At 49.6% G+C, this 18,362-nt stretch overlaps 1 protein-coding gene and 1 non-coding gene across 6 annotated transcripts in view; one reads left to right on the plus strand and one right to left on the minus strand.

Annotated features, from left to right (window-relative positions):
- The first annotated feature begins 784 nt into the window (after positions 1-784).
- Plekha7 (pleckstrin homology domain containing A7) overlaps positions 785-18,362 on the plus strand; it is a 191,205-nt gene continuing 173,627 nt past the window's right edge. For 3 of the 5 annotated variants that reach the window (XR_007591890.1, XM_050143168.1, XM_050143177.1), the window contains exons 1-3: positions 1,480-1,580; positions 1,684-1,760; positions 1,849-1,906. Coding sequence is in view for 3 of the 5 variants with exons in the window: in XM_050143168.1 (XP_049999125.1) it covers positions 1,498-1,580; positions 1,684-1,760; positions 1,849-1,906 (218 nt within the window). In the remaining 2 variants the exon portion in view is untranslated. Of the gene's footprint in view, positions 1,204-1,479; positions 1,581-1,683; positions 1,761-1,848; positions 1,907-1,956; positions 1,976-18,362 lie in introns of those variants that run through there. The other 2 variants (XM_050143170.1, XM_050143174.1) reach the window with 2 other exon arrangements.
- LOC126502418 (U7 small nuclear RNA) lies at positions 7,612-7,673 on the minus strand. Its single transcript, XR_007591924.1, has one exon. It is a non-coding gene; the product is annotated as a U7 small nuclear RNA (small nuclear RNA).

Below are 18,362 nucleotides of genomic sequence, written 5' to 3' on the forward strand. Positions count from 1 at the left end.
TCCAGCCTACTCTCGCCTCTCTCCTCCCAGGGCCCACCGTGCAGCCCCACTCAGGTGAGCCTTTGCAGACCTGCAGCTATGTCCCTGCAAGGCTGGCCTGACCCTTGCCCAGAGCCTAACTTCCTGCTCCACCCACTTGCAGTGTGACAGGACAGGGTGTCTGAGGGTTTTCCATTCTCCCATCGAGGAATTACTGTAAGCACGATCCAGGATTGTTCAGGCACCCAGGATTGTCCCTGTAGTTCAGGACAGACCAAGGCCCCTTCTCTTGTCCAACTGACACACTTAGTTTTGGGGAGAACAAGAGAGTAAGCACACAAATGTCAATTAGGTGCAAACAAGTGAGTTAAAGAAGCAGAAGGGTCTCTTTTGCTCTGGGGGTTCAGGAGAGACCCCCCCCAAGAGTTGAATACTTAAAGAGGCAAGTGTTACAGGCTGGGGACTGAGTAGGGAAATCCAGGCAGCGCCTCTTTTTTTTGTCACTCGTGAGAAGTGAAGGCAGATGCAGCCTGTGATCTCGGCAGCTTCAGATGTGTGGGGGCATGAAGAGGACCAGTGTGGTCCAGGCCCACGGCCCTGCTGTGAGCTGGGGAAGATGAATGCCAGCTTGCCCTGGCGGTTACTAGAGCACCCACTGTGTGCCAGGGTTCAGCGAAGTTACTCCACCAACTCTGCTCACAACCCCTCCTAGACCTCATTCTTAACTTTTTATTTTTTTTAAGACAGTGTCTCATAGTAACCCCTGCTGTCCCGAAATTCTTAAACAGCTCTGGCTGTCTCTCGACTCGCAGCAATCCTCCTGCTTCAGTCTTCCCAGAGCCGGAATCACAGGCCAGCCTTTCACTTATTTTACAGAAGCCCTGGAGGCTGCTCCGGAATCCAGAAGAAACCTGTTCGGTGCTCCTAGGCTAAGAAAGAAGCACACTTCCGGGGAAAAGGAGCTGCGGTGTGCAGGTCGGCTGGTTTTCCTGAAGCAAGTGTGTGTGTGTGTGTGTGTGTGTGTGTGTGTGTGTGTGTGTTGGGGCCAGTCTGTTTCTTCGCCCGCGGATCTCAGGGGACAAAGGCTGAGGGGCCCTGAGATCCGGCTGGCTCCTGCAACAGGGAACTTTGGAGTCACTAGCCGCGACAGCTCGGGCTCAGGCACCAGACAGAGTCACCAAAGTTGGAGCCCACGCAACATCCAGCACAGGAGAACACAGTGAGGTCCATCCAAGTCGCTCGTTTCCCAGCCCCTTCCCACTTTAGCCTCGCTCCCTCACTCCTTCCAACTTCTTGGACTCTTCTCCCTACCCCTCCCCACATTTTGTCCCTCCCCTCCCTATCCCCACCTAACTTCTTGCCCCCCACTTCTTGCTACTCCAGCTCCCTGTTTCTTATCCCTCCCATTCACTCAGTCCCAACTTCGTGCACCCCTGTCCCCCCCCCGTGCCCCGCCCCTTGCCCCGCCCCTTCACCCCTCCCCCCTCCCCCGGTCCGGGGCTCTGGCGCTGGGCGAACATGGCGGCGGCGGTCGGGCGGGACACCCTACCTGAGCACTGGTCGTACGGCGTCTGTCGGGACGGCCGCGTCTTCTTTATCAAGTGCGCGAGGGGCGGCGGCACTCGGGTGGGGTCGGGCGCCGGGGGCTGGGGCCCTGGGCGGCCGTGAGGGGCGGTGGCGCTAACAGGTGCACCTCTCCCGCAGTGACCAGCTCGGCTGCACGACCTGGCTGCACCCGCGGACCGGCGAGCCGGTCAACTCGGGTCACATGATCCGCTCAGGTGGGCGCGGGGCCGGCGGGGGGCGGTGGCGGGTGCGGGGGGCGCCACGGCCGCGGGAGTTTGACCGACTTTTCTCGCCTTCCCGCAGACTTGCCGCGCGGCTGGGAGGAGGGCTTCACGGAGGAGGGCGCCAGCTTCTTCATCGAGTGAGTGAGCCCGCACCGCGGCCGCACCTGACTCGCTCCTGCGCAGCCTTGGCGGGCTCGGCCCTCGGGGTTTGTGTGGCGGAGGGTGGCGGGCTCGGGAACGGCCGCGCACCGGGGCTCGCAGCGCCGCAGGGGGCCTGGCCTGGTCCCGCCCGCCCACGGTCGAGCCAGCAAACTCCGCGGCTCCCGGGACACGCCTACCCCCAGGGCATGCGTTAGGCACAGTGGCGGGTGTCAGGGAGTGGGGCTCGTGTGGGTCGGGAGTGTGGCCTGAGGGCTTGGGCGTGGGGGAGAGGGAAGAGGGCCCGCGACGCTAGTGGAAGGTGGTGTCTGGCCTCGCTGGCTGGGATCGCCTAGGAGAGTTGGAGCGCGACCCCGGCGGCTGCATCCCTGTTCCCCAGTGATGGGATGGGGGTGGGGCTCCCGGTCAGCCAATGGTAATCCTGGAACTCTACCCGCGAGTCTTCGGCGGGCGCCGGTCGCAGACGAACGCGCTCCGTCTGCTTTGCCTGGGCTAGTAGAGTGGGAGCTTTGCCGCCTGAGCCGCGGGGTGCTGCTCCACCAGTTTCTCTGGGTCCGTTGGGCTGTGTGGATCTGACCTCGAAGCCACAAGGGGCACGCGTACAGTCTTACTCTTTCCCGCTCTGGGAAGGTACCTGTGTGTCAGCGTTCCTCGCTTTGCTTCCTGTGGTTCCTGGGAGTCAGAACTTGTCTTTGATCCTTTGCCCCACTGGCATAGAGTAGGAGCTCGGTAAATGTTTGTTTAGCGAATGAATGAACTAGCCAAAAGGTCTTCCGGCGGGTGGTTTGAGTGGCACTAGGTGTATGTACTGTGGGGGACTGTGATTCAGAATTGTTATCTTCACCAAGTTGGAAACACGGTTTAGACCTGGGTCAGAATATGTGAAGAAAGTCCCCGAGCCTCCTTCGCCGCTTGGGACTCGCTGGGACTGATGGATGAGATTTATGGAAGGGCGGTGCTCACTGGTCCTGCCTGCTGGTTTGATACCCACAGGAGGGAAGAAAACTGAGCGAGCAGGCAGCGGCGACTGCTGTGCAGAAAATTAACGGGAGGGTGTGTGAGGAGTGTTGGATGACTTGTTGGATTGGAAGGTTGTGATGACGTTTTCTGAGGAGGTGACATTTGAAGTTTGAATGACAAGAAGGATCCTTGCTGTGGTCACCAGTAGGGGCAAAACATTTCAGAAGTTTAAGGCCCCAAAACCTTCAAGTTCAGCGAGAGAAGAGTCGCGCGTGGCTTGAAGGTTGTGACCGAGGGAGAGTGGTGCTGGGGAGTCCCTGGTAGGGAGGTAAATGGTGAAACTGGACCAAGGTAAAGAGCCGCTAAGCTCTCGTCTGAGCACAGGGAGACTCAGGTTTTAAATGGGACAATGGCATGCTCTGCTTGGCAGTTTTAGGCAGAATGGGGTCTGTCTGGGTGGGCAGCTGTGCCAGGGAAGCAGAGAGTAATGGAGGCTGTGACTGTGGTCCAGAGAAAACTAGTGGAGGGTGGAGAACAGACATGGAGAACTGTTGTTAGATTCAGGCTGTGCTTTGAATGGAGGGTTTAGACCTTTCTAACGGATTGGACGCTGTCTGAGAGAAAGAATATTCAAAGAAGACTCCTAGCAGACTAGGGAGAGGGCTCATTCAGTTCATAAAGTGCTTGTAACGCTGGCATGAGGACTCCTGTTAGAGCCCATAAAAATCCAGCATAGGAATGTGCACTTGGAATCCTAGCTCTGGGGAGATGGAGACAGGAAAGTCTGGGGCTTGCTGGCCAGTCATCCTAGCCTAGTCTGTAAGTCCCAGATCCCAGGGAGAGAGGCTCTCTCAAAACCAAAGTAGACATCTGAAAAGCAACACATGAGTTTGACTTGGATTTTGGCTTGTATGTCTACAGGTACACACATACATACACACTCATGCACATGTGCATGTGCACACACAAGAACACACACAAATATACCCGTACCCACTTACACATGCACACAGATGACTTCTAGAGGTACCTCAATGGTGGTGCCCATATCTTTGAGATGGGAAGGCTGTGGTAGAAACAGGCTTGAATAGATGATTTAAAAAAAAAAGATTTATGCCAGCCAATGTTGGCACACACCTTTTTTTTTTTTTTTTTTTTGATTTTCGAGACAGGGTTTCTCCTTAGCTTTTGGTTCCTGTCCTGGAACTAGCTCTTGGAGTCCAGGCTGGCCTCGAACTCACAGAGATCCGCCTGCCTCTGCCTCCCGAGTGCTGGGATTAAAGGCGTGCGCCACCACCGCCCGGCTGGCACACACTTTTGATCCCAGCACTGGGAGGCAGAGGCAGGTGGATCTCTGTGGGTTTGAGGCCAGTGTGGTCTACAGAGCAAGTTCCGGGACAGCCAGAGAAACCCTGTTACACAGAGAAACTCCTTGAAAAAAAACAACTACAATAAAATGATCTCATTTTGCTGTTTTACATTTAAGATGGGAATATGTGGGCCTGGAGAGATGGCTCAGGGGTTAAGAGCACTGGCTGCCCTTCCAGAGGACCTCAGTTCAGTTCCCTTTCAACCATCTGATGCCCTCTTCTGTCATGCAGGTATACATGCAGGCAGAACACTGGAAACATAATAAATAAAAAAAATCTTAAAAAAAAAGTTGGGAATAGGCCATATAGATCAGTGGTTCTCAACCTGTGGGTCATGACTCCTCTGGGGGTCTGACAACTCTTTCAACAGAGGTCACCTAAGTCCATTGGAAAACATGGATATTTACATTACAATTCACAACAATAAAATTACTGTTAGGAAGTAGAATGAAAAGAATTTTATGGTCGGTGTCACCATAACAACATGAGGAATGACATTAAAGGGCCGCAGCGTTAAGGTTGAGATAGCTGTGTGACTCTGAAGCTTGGGGTTGAGGGTGAGCGAATGTGTGCGCATGCACATGTGTGCTGCAGTGTGCCGTGGGGTGTGCAGAGGTCAGAGGACAATCCTAGGGAGTCTTCTCTCCTGGCATCATGTGGTTCCTGGAGAAAGGGGTCAAACTGAGGTCATTGTCAGGATTAGTAGTGAGCACATTTTGCTCACTGAACTATCTGCCTGACTCTTCCTGCTTTCTTAGACTGAGAATTTCTGGATTTGTGATTTTTGGAGGGGGGGGAGAGCATCTTCTAAAGAGTCAGTAAAGTCAGAGGGACCGAGCAGAGTCATGACTGACTTTGTTTTCTTACTGGGGGAAAGGCGCGTGGTGTTTTTGAGATGCGTCAGTTGTTCCTGCTACTTACCAGAGGTAGGTTTTGTTTTTCTTTTGGTTTGTTGACAATGCCATCCATGAGTGCCTTAGTTTCTTTCCTGTTGCTGTGATCAAATGCCTGTACAGGAATAATTTATTGAAGGAAGTTGTCTTAGTTACTGTTCTATTGTGAAGAGACACCGTGGCCATAGGCAGTTCTTCTAAAGGAACCTTGGGGCTCACTGACAGTTTCAGAGGGTCAGTCCGTTCTCATCATGGCAGGAAGCATGAGGTAGTCGTTGTGCTGGAGCGGTACATCCCCAGCCACCGGCAGAGAGAGAGAGAGAGAGAGACTGGGCCTGGCGTGGGCTTTTGAAACCTCTAAACACACGCCCAGTGACACACTTCCTCCAGCAAGGCCATACCTCCTAGTCCTTCTAATCCTTTCAAACAGTCCCACTCCCTGGTGACAAAGCATCCAGAAATATGAGCCTATGGGGGCCACAGAAGACCTTATTTCCAGCTCACAGTTCAAGGTCACAGTCTATCATGGCAGGAGTCAAGACAGCAGGAACCGAAGCAGCCGTTCACACTGCACTGACATCAGGAGGACATGGAAAATGCTTATGCTGCTTGCTGTCTTTCTCCTTTTTAAGCTCAGGAATAATGCTTCTTACTTTTTAGGTGGATCTTTCTATTTCGATTTACTTAATTCCAATAATCTCTCACAGGCATGATCAGAAACTAACCGAATCTGAATAACTGAGTCACAGATGTTCCTGGAAGCATGTCCTCTCCAGGTGATTCCAGATCCTGTCCAGTTGTTTAATGTGTTCTGATCACCACCCCTCCACCACATTACTCCTCCTACCCACTCCCACTCCCTCTGGATCCCTTCTTCCTCACAAGTCCTCCCTCCTTTCATTGTTTTGTTTTGTTTGTTTGTTTTTTAAATTTCTTTGGAAGTATGGAGGCATGAAAGTAGGAAATAGCACATACTGGACAAGTGTGTAGTCTCTAAGCCTCGTCTAGTTTTCTATATATATATATACATATATATATTATTTATTATGCATACAATATTCTCTGCGTGTATGTCTGCAGGCCAGAAGAGGGCACCAGACCTCATTACAGATGGTTGTGAGCCACCATTTGGTTGCCGGGAATTGAACTCAAGACCTTTTGAAGAGCAGGCAATGCTCTTAACCACTAAGCCATCTCTCCAGCCCCCTCATCTAGTTTTCTGAGACAAGATCTTGCTGTGATCCTTAGACTAACTGGTCTTTTTTAAAAAATTAAAAAAATTATTTCTTTATTTTATGTGCATTGGGGTTTTGCCTGTGTGTCTGTCTGTATGAGGGTGTCGGATCCCTAGGAACTGGAGTTACAGACAGTTGTGAACTGCCATGTAGGTGCTGGGAATTGAACCCAGGTCCCCTGGAAGAGCAGCCAGTGCTCTTAACTGCTGAGCCTCCTGACTGGTCTTGAATTCAGAATCCTCCTGTCTCCGTCTTCTGAGGGCTGGGCGCCCAGGTGTGTGCCATTGCATCCTCTGTAGCAGAGATGTTAATCTAGAGTCTGTTTCTTAAAGCAGAAAACCTTCAACTATGAGATATGGTTTTAGTTTATTTCTGCACTTTTGGCTACGTTTTACATTAATGATTCTCCCAACTACAGATGAGATGGTGTGACCATCCCCTTTAAGAAAAGATTTTGTGGCCAGGTGGTGGTGGTGCACACCTTTTATCCCAGTACCCAAGTGCGTTGGTATTTTTCTTTTCTTTTCTTTTCTTTTCTTTTCTTTTCTTTTCTTTTCTTTTCTTTTCTTTTCTTTTCTTTTCTTTTCTTTTCTTTTCTTTTCCTTCCTTCCTTCCTTCTATGATTTATTTATTTTCATTTTATGTGAATTTGTGTTTTGCTTGCATATATGTCTGTGTGAGGGTGTTGGATCTCTTGGAGATGGAGTTACAGGCAATTGTAAGGTGCCATGTGGGAACTGGGAATTGAACATTGAACTTGGGTCCTCTGGAAGAACAGGCTCTTAACCATTGAGCTGTCTTTCCAGCTCCTGTTCTTACTGATATAAGGTCTCACTTTATAGCTCTGGCCATCCTGGAACTCACTTTGTAGACCAGGGTGACCTTGCACTCACAGAGATCTGCACCATCTTGCACTCTTTTTTTTTTTTTTTTTTAAAGGCAAGGTTTTGCAGAGTAGCCTGGGCGCTGGCCTTGAACTTTCTAGCTCCCTAAGAGCTAGTTAAGCACCACATGGTACTTAATCTTTTTGGGTTCTTAGAAAAAATACAGGAACTGTTACTGCTATTCATAGCTGTTGTCTGATTTATTTACTTAGAGACAGGGTCTCACTCTGTAGCCCTGCTGGCCTTGGACAAGTAATAATCCCCCTACCTCAGCTTTCTTAGTGTTAGAATTGTTGGCGTGTTTCACTGTACCTAGCTTTTTTTTTTTTTTTTTAATTGGGAGGGGTTTTCCGGCAAGAGCCAGAAAACCTGCTAGACAAATTCTAAAAGAGCTGAAACACTCTGTACCTAGCTTTTTGTTTTAAGACAGTAGCCTCGTGTAATGAACCTAGGTGCTCAAGGGTGTTAGGCAAATACTCTGCCAGAAAGCTGTGCACCACCCGCCCCAGCCTCTTTTCTCTTCATTTTGAGACAGACTCTCACTGAGCTGCCTAGGCCAACCTTGAACTTGCAGTCTTTTTGCCTTAGTTCCCAAGTAATTGGGATCTTACAGGTCTGAGCCATTGGCTCAGCTCTAGGGCTGTGCACTTGTGTTCTGAGGGTCTAGGGGACACCATACTCTGCACAGAGAGCAGACATGTCCACTGCTTCTGAGGCTTGGCACCAGTCCATCTGTCCTCTGTATTCATGGGAGAGGCTGTGTCCCCAAGAAACCTTGGGTATTCATTAAGTAGTCCAGTCTTTTAATATTCCTGGCTAGAGAGGAGACTTGTGTATGGATTAGAGGCAGGGAAGCCAAGAGAAGACCTGTTGGGGCTGGTGTTTAAACCCAGGCATCTTGGATGTAGTTACTCATTGTCAATAGCAACACTCGAAGCAGGATCCTGGCCAGTAGGGCTGAGGCAGCCTTTTCTGGCTCCTTGGTCATATGAGCTCAGCGCTTCACATGGGGGGGGGTGTCCTCATATATTGGCCGTTGGACTAGACCCCCCACTTTCCTTGACTTCCCTTGGCATCTTCTACCTTTGTTCCCAGGTTCTGACAGGGACCAACAGGTGCCACGTAGCTCAGGTCCTCCAGCCTTATCTTTGGGGAGTTGTAGGGCTTTCCTGTGCAGGTGCCATTCCCTAGATAGTAGGACTTGAGTAAGACATACTGAAGGCTTGGAGCGGAGCTGGTTTTTTATTGTTTCCCCCAGCTCTGTGGCCTGAAACACCCTAGGGGCAGAGCCAGTGATGTAGCTTCCAGGTCCCATGCAAAATGAAAAGGAAAGGCCCTTTATTGAAAGGGAAGGGGGGCAGTGAAGGTGCTGTAGTCAAATGGGTGTGGTGGCACACCAATCTTTGCACTAGGGAGTAGGAGGTGAGGCTAGCAAGAGTCCAAGGTCGTCCTTGGTGACACACCGAGTTAGAGCCTGTCTGGGCTACAGGAGACTCTGACCTATTGGAGTCTCTGTCTCCAAAACACAGCAACAAAACAAAGCTGCAGTGTAAGACTGTGTTCAACCAACAATTCTAGCATTCTGGAGGTGGAGTCAGGAGGTCCAAGAGTTCAAGGCCATCTTCAGATATAATACTGAATTGTATAAGAAGCCAGCCTGGGTTACTTGAGCCCCTTTGTCAAAGAAAAGGAGATAAATCAACAAATCTACAATATAAAACTTGTTCCTTTTGCATATTTTTTAGACTTGTCATTTTTTAAAATTTGCTATTTCATTTTTTTTTTTTTGAGACAGTCTCACTGCATAGCCCTGGCTGGTCTGGAATTTGCTTCTTACACTAGGCTGGCCTCAAACTCAGAGAGGTCTGCCTGCTTTTGCCTCTCCCCAGTGCTGGGATTAATGGTGCACATCATTATTTTCTGGTTTGTTTAATATCATTCTAAGTAAAGAAAAGCTTAAAGTATATATTATATGTTTTATAATTTATATCTATTTATATCAAATATCAATATTGATTTACATGTAGATATCAGGTCATTTCATCTCTGATGCTGAATGACTCATCAGCACCATGCCCTCCTGTACAACACAGTACGGGAGTGTGCAGGCTCAAGGCCCACTGGACAGGGTGAGGGGAAGGGAGGCCACGTGGCGCATAGGGCCATAGGCTGGGAGAAGCAGGAAAGCTGGGCTAGGCGAGAGCTATGGCTTCTAGCCTCCTTCAAAGACACCCTGCTGTAGACCATACCCGGTGTTTAGGATGTGCCTTGTGCATGCAGCACCTCATCTTTCAGTCAGTTTAAAGAGGTAGTGAAGAGTCAACCAGATGTGACAGATGTCGAGGGGGACATCCCTATTAGCTGGAAGGCCCTTGAGGAAAGCTATTGAAACTTGGACACAGCATTTCCAGAACTTTATTTCAGACCAGAAATTGACAGTCTCACAATGATTTTGGGTGCTAATGGCATATGTGTATTTGAAATGGAACTCCCGAAGCCTCATTGTTGGAAGGTGAGCAGGCTCTCCCACTTGCTGGTTTGGGTATAACCCCACACTTTACCTTGCACTTCCTGGTGACTTTATGGGGGTGGGGGGAAAGCCGGATCACGGATTTAGCACTGGATCTGTGGGAAAGTACTAACAGTTTTCTGTGAAAAGCTGGAGGAAGGATTTAAAGCTGTGGTTTGTGGCACAATCTCAAAGCAGGCCCTCCAAAGAGCTGGAGAAACCTCTAAGAAAAATGGTTAAAGCTGCCAGGCTCTTGACCCATGGGGGAGCCAGTTACCCCTGCAGCAGGTAGGTCTATGTGAAGATGGTGGGTGGGAATCTCTCCTGCATTGAGTCTCTTCTGTGTTGAGTACTGGAGGACTGGGTTCCGCTCCCAGCACTACAAAAGAGAAAATAATAAGAAACACTTGCTTGTGCCTCGGGAGTCTTTTTATTCTCTTTACACACTAAGGGGACAAATTTGGCACTTCTTAGGGTTTTGACAAGAAGGTTATGAGCAGAAAGCAGGAGGATGGCAAATCCCAGATCTTCCTGGGCAACAGAGCAATTGAGTTCAGAGTCGGTGCAGGCTGTTTAGTGAGGCCGATGCAAATGTAAAAGTAAGAAAAGGGCAGGGGAATGGGGGAGGGGGCTCCTGCTCAGTAGTGGATCATTGAATTGCATATGCAAGACTCGGTCAAGTCACTGTTTATGGAGGGTGGACAGCTAGCAGGACCGCCTAGGATGTGGGATGCTGGGTGGCTTACTGCGATGCCCACTCCAGCTCCTTGTGGGAGTCAGCATCTCAGACTGGCGTGGTGTTGTGAGTCAATATTGGCACAGGGAAGAACCTGGAGGAATATGGTCGTGCTTGCCTCTTGTCACACTGCTGTCAAAACATTTGTTTTTTGACTTCTGGGAAAGAGAAGCGTTTTGAATGAATGTTTTTGTTGTTTGCAGAGTGTTCTATGAACATTATCTGCTTCAACTCTTTTTTTTTTAAATATTTATTTATTTATTATGTATACAATATTCTGTCTGTGTGTATGTCTGCAGGCCAGAAGAGGGCACCAGACCGCATTACAGATGGTTGTGAGCCACCATGTGGTTGCCGGGAATTGAACTCAGGACCTTTGGAAGAGCAGGCAATGCTCTTAACCTCTGAGCCATCTCTCCAGCCCCCTCTGCTTCAACTCTTAACATGATTTTATTTGGTCCGTAGGGTAAAGTCATTTTCTACAGTCACCTATTAGTTCCCCCTTTCCAGACTCGGGGAGAGTCCTGGAGGTATTTTTACCCTAGCGTGGGCTTCTCAGACACAGGAACCACAGATTTAATGACAGAAGGGGACATGGGACCATAAATTTAACGACAGAAGGGGAAGGAAGATCTGCTTTCCTAGGAGACTGGGATAGAGAAAATGTCATACATGCAGACTTCATTTTTGCTGTGCTGAGGTTGGAACCCAGGGCTTTGGAACTGCTGCGCAAGCTCTCTACCACTGAATGATTTCCCACCCCTGTTGGTCAAAAAAGGGTCTTACTGTGAGTCCCAAGCTGGCCACACTGCTGGTCCTTCTGCCTCTGCCCCCCAAGTGCTGGTATAACAGGCCTGCGCCACCACACCTGGCTTCTGCAGACTTTACAGTTGATTCATCCTCTCTCTTACCTATCTTGCGATCACTGTTTTGGTAAGCTGTATCAAGTCTGCTGTATTGCTTTGCATTTTCCCAAATAAAAACATCTGTCCCAGGAGGAGGTGCCAGCTTCTCTCCAAAGTCCTAGGTGACAAGGAAGTATGGGAAGACCAGTCATTGGCTTTCTGCTCTCTTTGGGTCTTAGTCCCCCAAAACACTGTTAGTGCCTGGAGGAAAGCCATCCAACAGCTGCCGCGACCTCAAGTCATCTTCCTTCCTTCCTATCTTTCCTCCTTCCCTCTTTCCCTCTCTCTCCTTCTGCCTCTTTCTCTTTGGACAGGGCGTTCTTAAGTAACTGTGATTGGCCTGAAATTCTCTGGATTTGAACTCTCAGAGTTCTTTCCCTCTGCCTCTTAAATTCTGGGATTAAAAGCTTGTGCCACTTTGCCAGGCTTGGTTTCTAATCTGGGCTGAATTTGCTTGGATTGAGTTGTACTAGAGATGTACCTCTCATCCAGCTTGCTCAGAGCCACCACACATATCTTTAATCCCAGCACTCAGGAGGCAAAGGCAGGAGGATCTCTGTGAGTTCAAGGCCAGCCTGGTCTACAGAGTGAGTTCCAGGACAACCAAGGCTGTGACACAGAGAAACCCTGTCTTGAAAATCAAAAAGCAAGCAAGCCAACCAGCCTTTTATGGATTATTTATTTTATTTTATATGTATGAAAATTTCCCTTTGTTTATATCTGTGCACCACATGTGTGCCTTGTGCCTGCAGAGGTCAGAAGAGGGAGTTGGGTTCCCTGGAATTGGAGTTACAGGTGATTGTGGGTGCTGGGAACCCAGCCTAGGTCCCCTGGAAGAACAGGTGCTCTTGAGCTGCCGTCCATCTTTGTATTCTCTTTACTCTTGCACCTTTTACATACATTTACAGTGATTCCAAGTAAAGAGTTAATTAAGACAGGCATTGTGGTGCATGCCTGGACTTTCAGCTCTCAGGAGGCTGAGGCAGGGGCATCAATGCTGTGAGTTTGAGCTCAGCCTATAGCAAAACCCTGTCTCAAAACAATCAATCAAACTAAGTAAGTAAGTAAGTAAGTAAGTAAGTAACAAGCGTGCTAAGAACACTGAAGCAAAACCCCTCAACCGCCCTTTGTCTGTAAAGGGCCAGGCTGCCTGAGGTCACAGGTACTTGCCTAGGCATAGGGATCTAGGCTGAAGAGCCCAGGGTGGTGTGGAAAGGCTGGGGTCTGTCTCCTTCCTAGGCTGTGTGAGTGGTGCTCCTTAACCTGGCAGCCATCTGGTATCAGCCTTGGCCACTGGAGAACAGACAAGGTGTCTGGTGTTTTTCAGATCATAGGTGTCAACCTCTGACACTTTACAGTTAAACAGCTCCTGGAGGCAGGCATTTCAATTGTCATTTGTACAGATAGGGCTAAAGAGCTGCCTGCAACCAGAGCATCAGTTGGGACTTGAACCTGAGTCATCCTGACTCCAAATTTAGTGTTGTTTCTACCCTGGTCCATGGGGCCTCCTGCTCCAATTCCCATTCCTTCTCTGCACCTTCCCAGAGGATCCCAAGGCTGAAGCATCTTGGGCTTCCCTCAGAAAGACCCCCTGAGGAAAGAGTGAGTGAGCTGTGCTTCTCAGGCAGGTAAGGGTGGTGAGGAGATTCCTGGTGCTCTGGAGGGAGGTGTGGAGCTCTTCATTTGGAGTACTCCCCCCCTCCCCGCACCTTAATCCTTTCCACCTCTCCTTTTCCCTCCTCCCCAGATGTCAACTGACCCAGCTTAGGGACAGATGAGCCTCTTAAGCCTCCTTAAAGAGCCAGGCTGTCTTTCAGGGCCTGCCAGAGAGCATGTCCACATCCCAGACCCTCTCAGCCAGTGCTCTCAGGGGCTCTCCAGCACTTCCTATCTAGGCCTGGCAGCTTGGAGTTAGCATGTTCTCACTCTCCTGGGCCTCCCAGGAACCCATTCTACCATGTAGGAATGTAGCAAGGACCATTCCATCCTGTGCTCAGGCCGATGCTGCCTGGCCTTCCTATGGGCCAAGACCAGACAAGGTCTCAAAAACTGCCATATTTGTGTTGTCTCCATTTGTAAACTGAGTTGGCCATAGTTGTTTGTAGATGGACCCAGTGGGTTGTGAAGAGGTGAGTGCCTCATTAGAGAATTTAGCCAGAGGCTGGGTGGTTTTGGCAGAGTCATCTATTCAGTTACAGGGTTGGAAGCGGACAGGTCTTCATACTGGGCTCTGTGGACAGAGACAGAAGACACTACCTGCTTCCAGCAATGCCCAGGGCAAGAACAGAGTGGATCCTGACCAGTTTCAGTCTGGGTGTTGGGGGCTGGGCTCTGAGAGGAGGGGCCTGAGGATCTTCATGGGAAGATTGAGGAAGGCAGGCAGCTGTGCAGCAAGCCAGTGCTGACATGTTCTGGGGAGCAGGTGGTGTGGGTCATAGCATCTGTGTGAGGAGTGGAGGTGTTGGGTGGGCCCTGAATCAAAGCCTGCAATGGCAACTTGGCTTCTGGGAGGAGGGCTGATGGGGGTAGGGACAGTGGAACATTGCCCAAGGGGCTCCCATTACTGGTCTGAGTCTGAGCCTTTCAGTGGTTATAGAACAAGGATGCTGGCTTGGGGGTGGAGCTCGAAAGGTGAAGTGCTTGCACAGTCTGCATGAAGCCTTGGGTTTAGCCCTAAGCGCTGCCTAAGCCCGGCATGGGTGGCAGGAGGTGAAGGCAGGAGGATCAGAATTTCAAGATTATCCTTAGTTACATAGTAAGGTCAAGGCTAGCCTGGTCTACATGAAACCCTGATCAAAAAGAACAAATCAGCGATGTTATAGTCTGAGTGCTGGCTTAAAACCCTGATTCTGTCTCTAGCTTGGGCCATGTCAGTCTCTGTGTCCACAAGTTTCTTTACCTAGAAAGTGGGGGTAGTGACCACGATGGCTTCATGGACCAGCTAGAGCGGTGCACATGCTGAGAATTAACCCTTAGCACGGCTGCTTTGTTAGTTCTGTGAAGTACGTGCCTTTCGAGGAGAGGTGCAGTGCTGTTGGCCAAGGGGCTGCTGTACTGTCCTTGGAAAAGTCTCCGGAAGCCTGGCTAGATAGGGAGATTTGTGCCTATTTGCTTTTCCTTTTCATCTTTGTTCTTGTTGTTTAGACAGGATCTCATTTTGTAGTCCAGGCTGGTCTTGAACTCATGGCAGTTCTCCTATCCCAGCCTCCCAAGTACTGGGACTGCAGGCTTGTCAGCATGCCTCACTGAAAACTTTGATTTTGTATTGAGACGGCTGTGTAATTGAAAGCTGGGAACTAAATTATTGGTGCTGAATACCAAAGAGCAGTTATTGATCTTGGAAGAGTTGTGTGACTGTGTCTATCAGGAGGGAATATGAACAGGTTTCCTGGGCTCAGGACTGGTATGTCCTTTTCACTCCCTGCTCTCTGTGCTGCCCTCTGGAAGGCTTCTTTGGGGTTCCAGCTTGGACTATCAGCAGGGCATCTTGCTCATTTGCAGGTAGGCAGTAACTTTGGTGTCTCTATTAGACACACTTAATGAGCTGCTTCAGCTAGAGCCTGGATCTAAGCCTCCGGGGGCAGAGCTGGGAACCCGCACAGGTGCCACAGGTGGTTCTCATGGTGCTGAAAGTGAAACCACATCTAGTTTCAGCTTCTGCATCTGCACAGCAGTGATGCTCTTTTCCTCCCAGTGTCATTTGAGAAGGAAAAGTGATAACCTAGCTGCAGGTCCGTGCCCACTGCTCTGCACATTGTAGGCCTGTGGGCATGTGTCTTTCATGGCAGAAGCTCCTCATCCATGCCAATCTGTCAGATAGAACTGGATGAAAGGTCTTAGGGGACAGGCCACAACTGTCTGCCAGTGCCCATGCTTTTGCTCAGAGGAAATTCTGGGAGCAGGAGTCTGGTGTTGTTTCCTGTGGAGATGGACTGTACCACTCTCACCTCTGCCCAGGTTATGCTGCCATCTAATAACGATCTGGTCAGTCTCGAGGCTGACCATAGAGTGGGGCTATGTCTTTCTGAGGGTGGTGATCTCCCACCTCAGAAACCACAAGTACGTAGAGATTCTCTGAGGGCAGAGGGGGCCTGGCTGGAGGCAAGCAGGCTGCAGTTCAGAACCAGGGATGACTGTCTTGCGTGGGAGACCGAGTGCCAGCAGATGGTGGTGATGGTAAGTGACAGTACCATACTGTTGTGTGAGGCTGCTTGTTTGTTCCCGGCTGCTCAGCCCTGAAATAATTACACAGAAACCATATTATTTGCAGTATTGTTTGGCCAATAGCTTAAACGTATTTCTGGCCAACTCATATCTTAAATGAACCCATCTCCATTAATCTGTGTATTGCCATGAGGCTGTGACCACGAAGCTGTGGCTTACTGGCAAGGTTCTGGCTTGTCTGTTCCCGGTAGTGGCTGACTCCACCTTCTTTCTCCCAGCATTCAGTTTAGTTTTCCCCTACTCTAGCCTGTAGAACTCTACTCTATCACAGGCCAAGGCAGTTTCTTTATTCATTAACCAATAAAAACAACACGTTAACAGGAGGACCTCCCACACCACCATACTGGTCTTGTCATCTCTGAGCTGGTCCTGGGGGATCCTAGCAGGACTAGGGTTGTGACTCTGTGTCCCAAACAGCTCCCCAGCTCCCCATGGACAGTGTCAGGTACAGGGTCAATGATCAGCCAAGTAGATGTGCAGGTTTGCTGATTTAACCTTTGACCTGTCTCCCCAGAAACAGGCTGATTTACAAGAAGAGTAGGTTAGAGTTGGGTGAAAGTAAGACTTTGTGAGCTGAGATGGGAAGAAGGACCAGAGCCCACGGTCAGGGTTCAAGGGAGGAGAAATGCCTACGTAGCCTGGCCAGGGGAGTTCTCAGAAAAGCATTTTTCTTAGCACATTTTGAGCTGGGATTTAGAAAATAATAGACAGACAGCTGCTGTGAGCTAAATATTTATAATCACTGTACCCATGCATGCATTTTAAAATGGAACTGGTAGTACCTAAAATTACATCCATTTATGTAGGCTTTGAATAATTACTTTTTTCTCTTTGACGTGTGAGCAGGAGCTGGAGAGAGCTCAGCTGGCCTCTCTGAGCTGGTCGCCTTTGGTTTTTCCAACCCTCATCACCTGAGACTGTAGGTGTGTCTGTGTTTGGCACCAGATGGGTTCTGAAATGCAGGGGATATTAATTCTTTGGGGGAAAGGAAAGTAATTAGCTTCGAGTTCTGGCAATAGATATTTAAATTAGAACTCATAGTGCACCCCTTTATTCTGAAAGCAGCCTGGGTGCTCAGTGCTGGAAGATGATACTGTCTTGAAGATGATCTTGGCATCTGAAGTGGGGGGCGCTGAGTTGGTACTGGTTACCTCCTAGACTAAGCAGGAAGGTTTCGGAGTTTGTTCTTAAAAGTGAGCTATAGGATGGGTAGAAGGACTGGTACCCTGAGAAGCCAGTTGGTTTTCTTAAGTCCTGATTTACTTATTTTGTGTTTGTGTAGGGTTTTGCTGTTGTTTTTACTTTATTTTAAGACAAACTCCTTACCATGTATTGTGGTTGGCTTGGAACTCCCTACATAGATTGATGTGCCTTGGGACTTGCAGGCAGTCCTCCTGCCTCTACCTCTTGGGCCTTGGGATTACAGGTTTGCAAAAACATATCTACTTATTTGTTTATTTTATGTCTGTCTGTCTACACTGACATGCACACCAGAATTGACAGGAACAGCTCTTTTAATCTCCCTTGGATTAGGAGGCAGGGCTAGCGCTGCCTAGCAGCCTTTATTTGTGTTACCACAGCCCCTTTCCCTGCTTGGCCTGCCTCCACCAATCCTGACAGTCAGTACTGTGGAGGCCAGGGGATTTGTTTCAGAAAAAAACACTCAACCTGTACAAGTTCAGTTAGAGGCTAGGGTCCATGAAAGAGAGGTGTGTTACACTTGGAAACACTACGGGGAACAAACAAACTTGGGGAGTCTTTTGTTGAGGAAGCTTCTGGACAGAGTCCCACTGTGGCAGGTGCCCCCCCTCCCCATAACAGGGGAACAGTAGATGAGTTCCTGGGCTTTGTGGGGGTCTGAGGAGGTGGCTGACTTTGTAGAGGGCATGGACTGGGCTACACTGGGGCCACAGCTTGTCCAGGCAGGCCTGGGGTCTGACCATGCTGCCCCCTGCCTGTCTCATGCCAAGTACCAGGTGCAAAGGGTACAGGACAGCTGCCAGCATCTAGGGTCTCCTCTCGTTGAGTTGTTCCCCTCCCATGTCTGGCAGACTGAAGGTTCTTCCACAAGGAGGGCAGCATCTGGGAGGAGACAGCCGTCCTGGTTCACGTCTGTAACTTTGGCTGTCTGTAGAGATGGAGTCTCCTTCCCTAGTGCCACCTGAAGTGGAGATAGGATTTCAAAATTAATGGGCCCATGAGATGGCTCAGGGGATAAAGATGCTTTCTGTGCAAGCCTGATGAAGCAGGCTTGATTCCTGGAACCCACGAAGGGTGGAAAGAGAGAACTTTCTCTATACAAAATTGTTCTCTGACCTCTCCGTGTACACACACACACACACACACACACACGAACACAAAAATAAATAAAGTAAAGCTAAAAAAGGAAAAACCAAAGTGTGTCCCCAGGGGAAGGATCTGCCCTCTAGTAGAGCTTTCCTGCTACTTGTGGCTGGGCTTTGGAAGTCACTTCAGAGGTCATTTCTCAGCAACTGTCTGTGGACACTTCTTGTGGGAGGAAGGCTGTAGGATGAGGCAGAGAGAAGGTGATGACTTTCCTGTCCCAATGTCTTGTTTTGACAAGGGGCTGGTGATGGAGCAGTGGCCCCTGGGCTAGGAGCAGAAATGACCTGTCTCAGGGGTTGGAACTCAGGAAACCCCCCAGGTTCTAATGCTTCATCTTACGGGAAACGGCTTAGCAGGCCTGGTAACTCAAGC

The sequence above is a fragment of the Alexandromys fortis genome, unplaced genomic scaffold, assembly GCF_014885135.2.
Source record: "Alexandromys fortis isolate MF-2015 unplaced genomic scaffold, M_Fortis_MF-2015_v1.1 scaffold_45, whole genome shotgun sequence".
Classification (NCBI taxonomy): domain Eukaryota; kingdom Metazoa; phylum Chordata; class Mammalia; order Rodentia; family Cricetidae; genus Alexandromys; species Alexandromys fortis.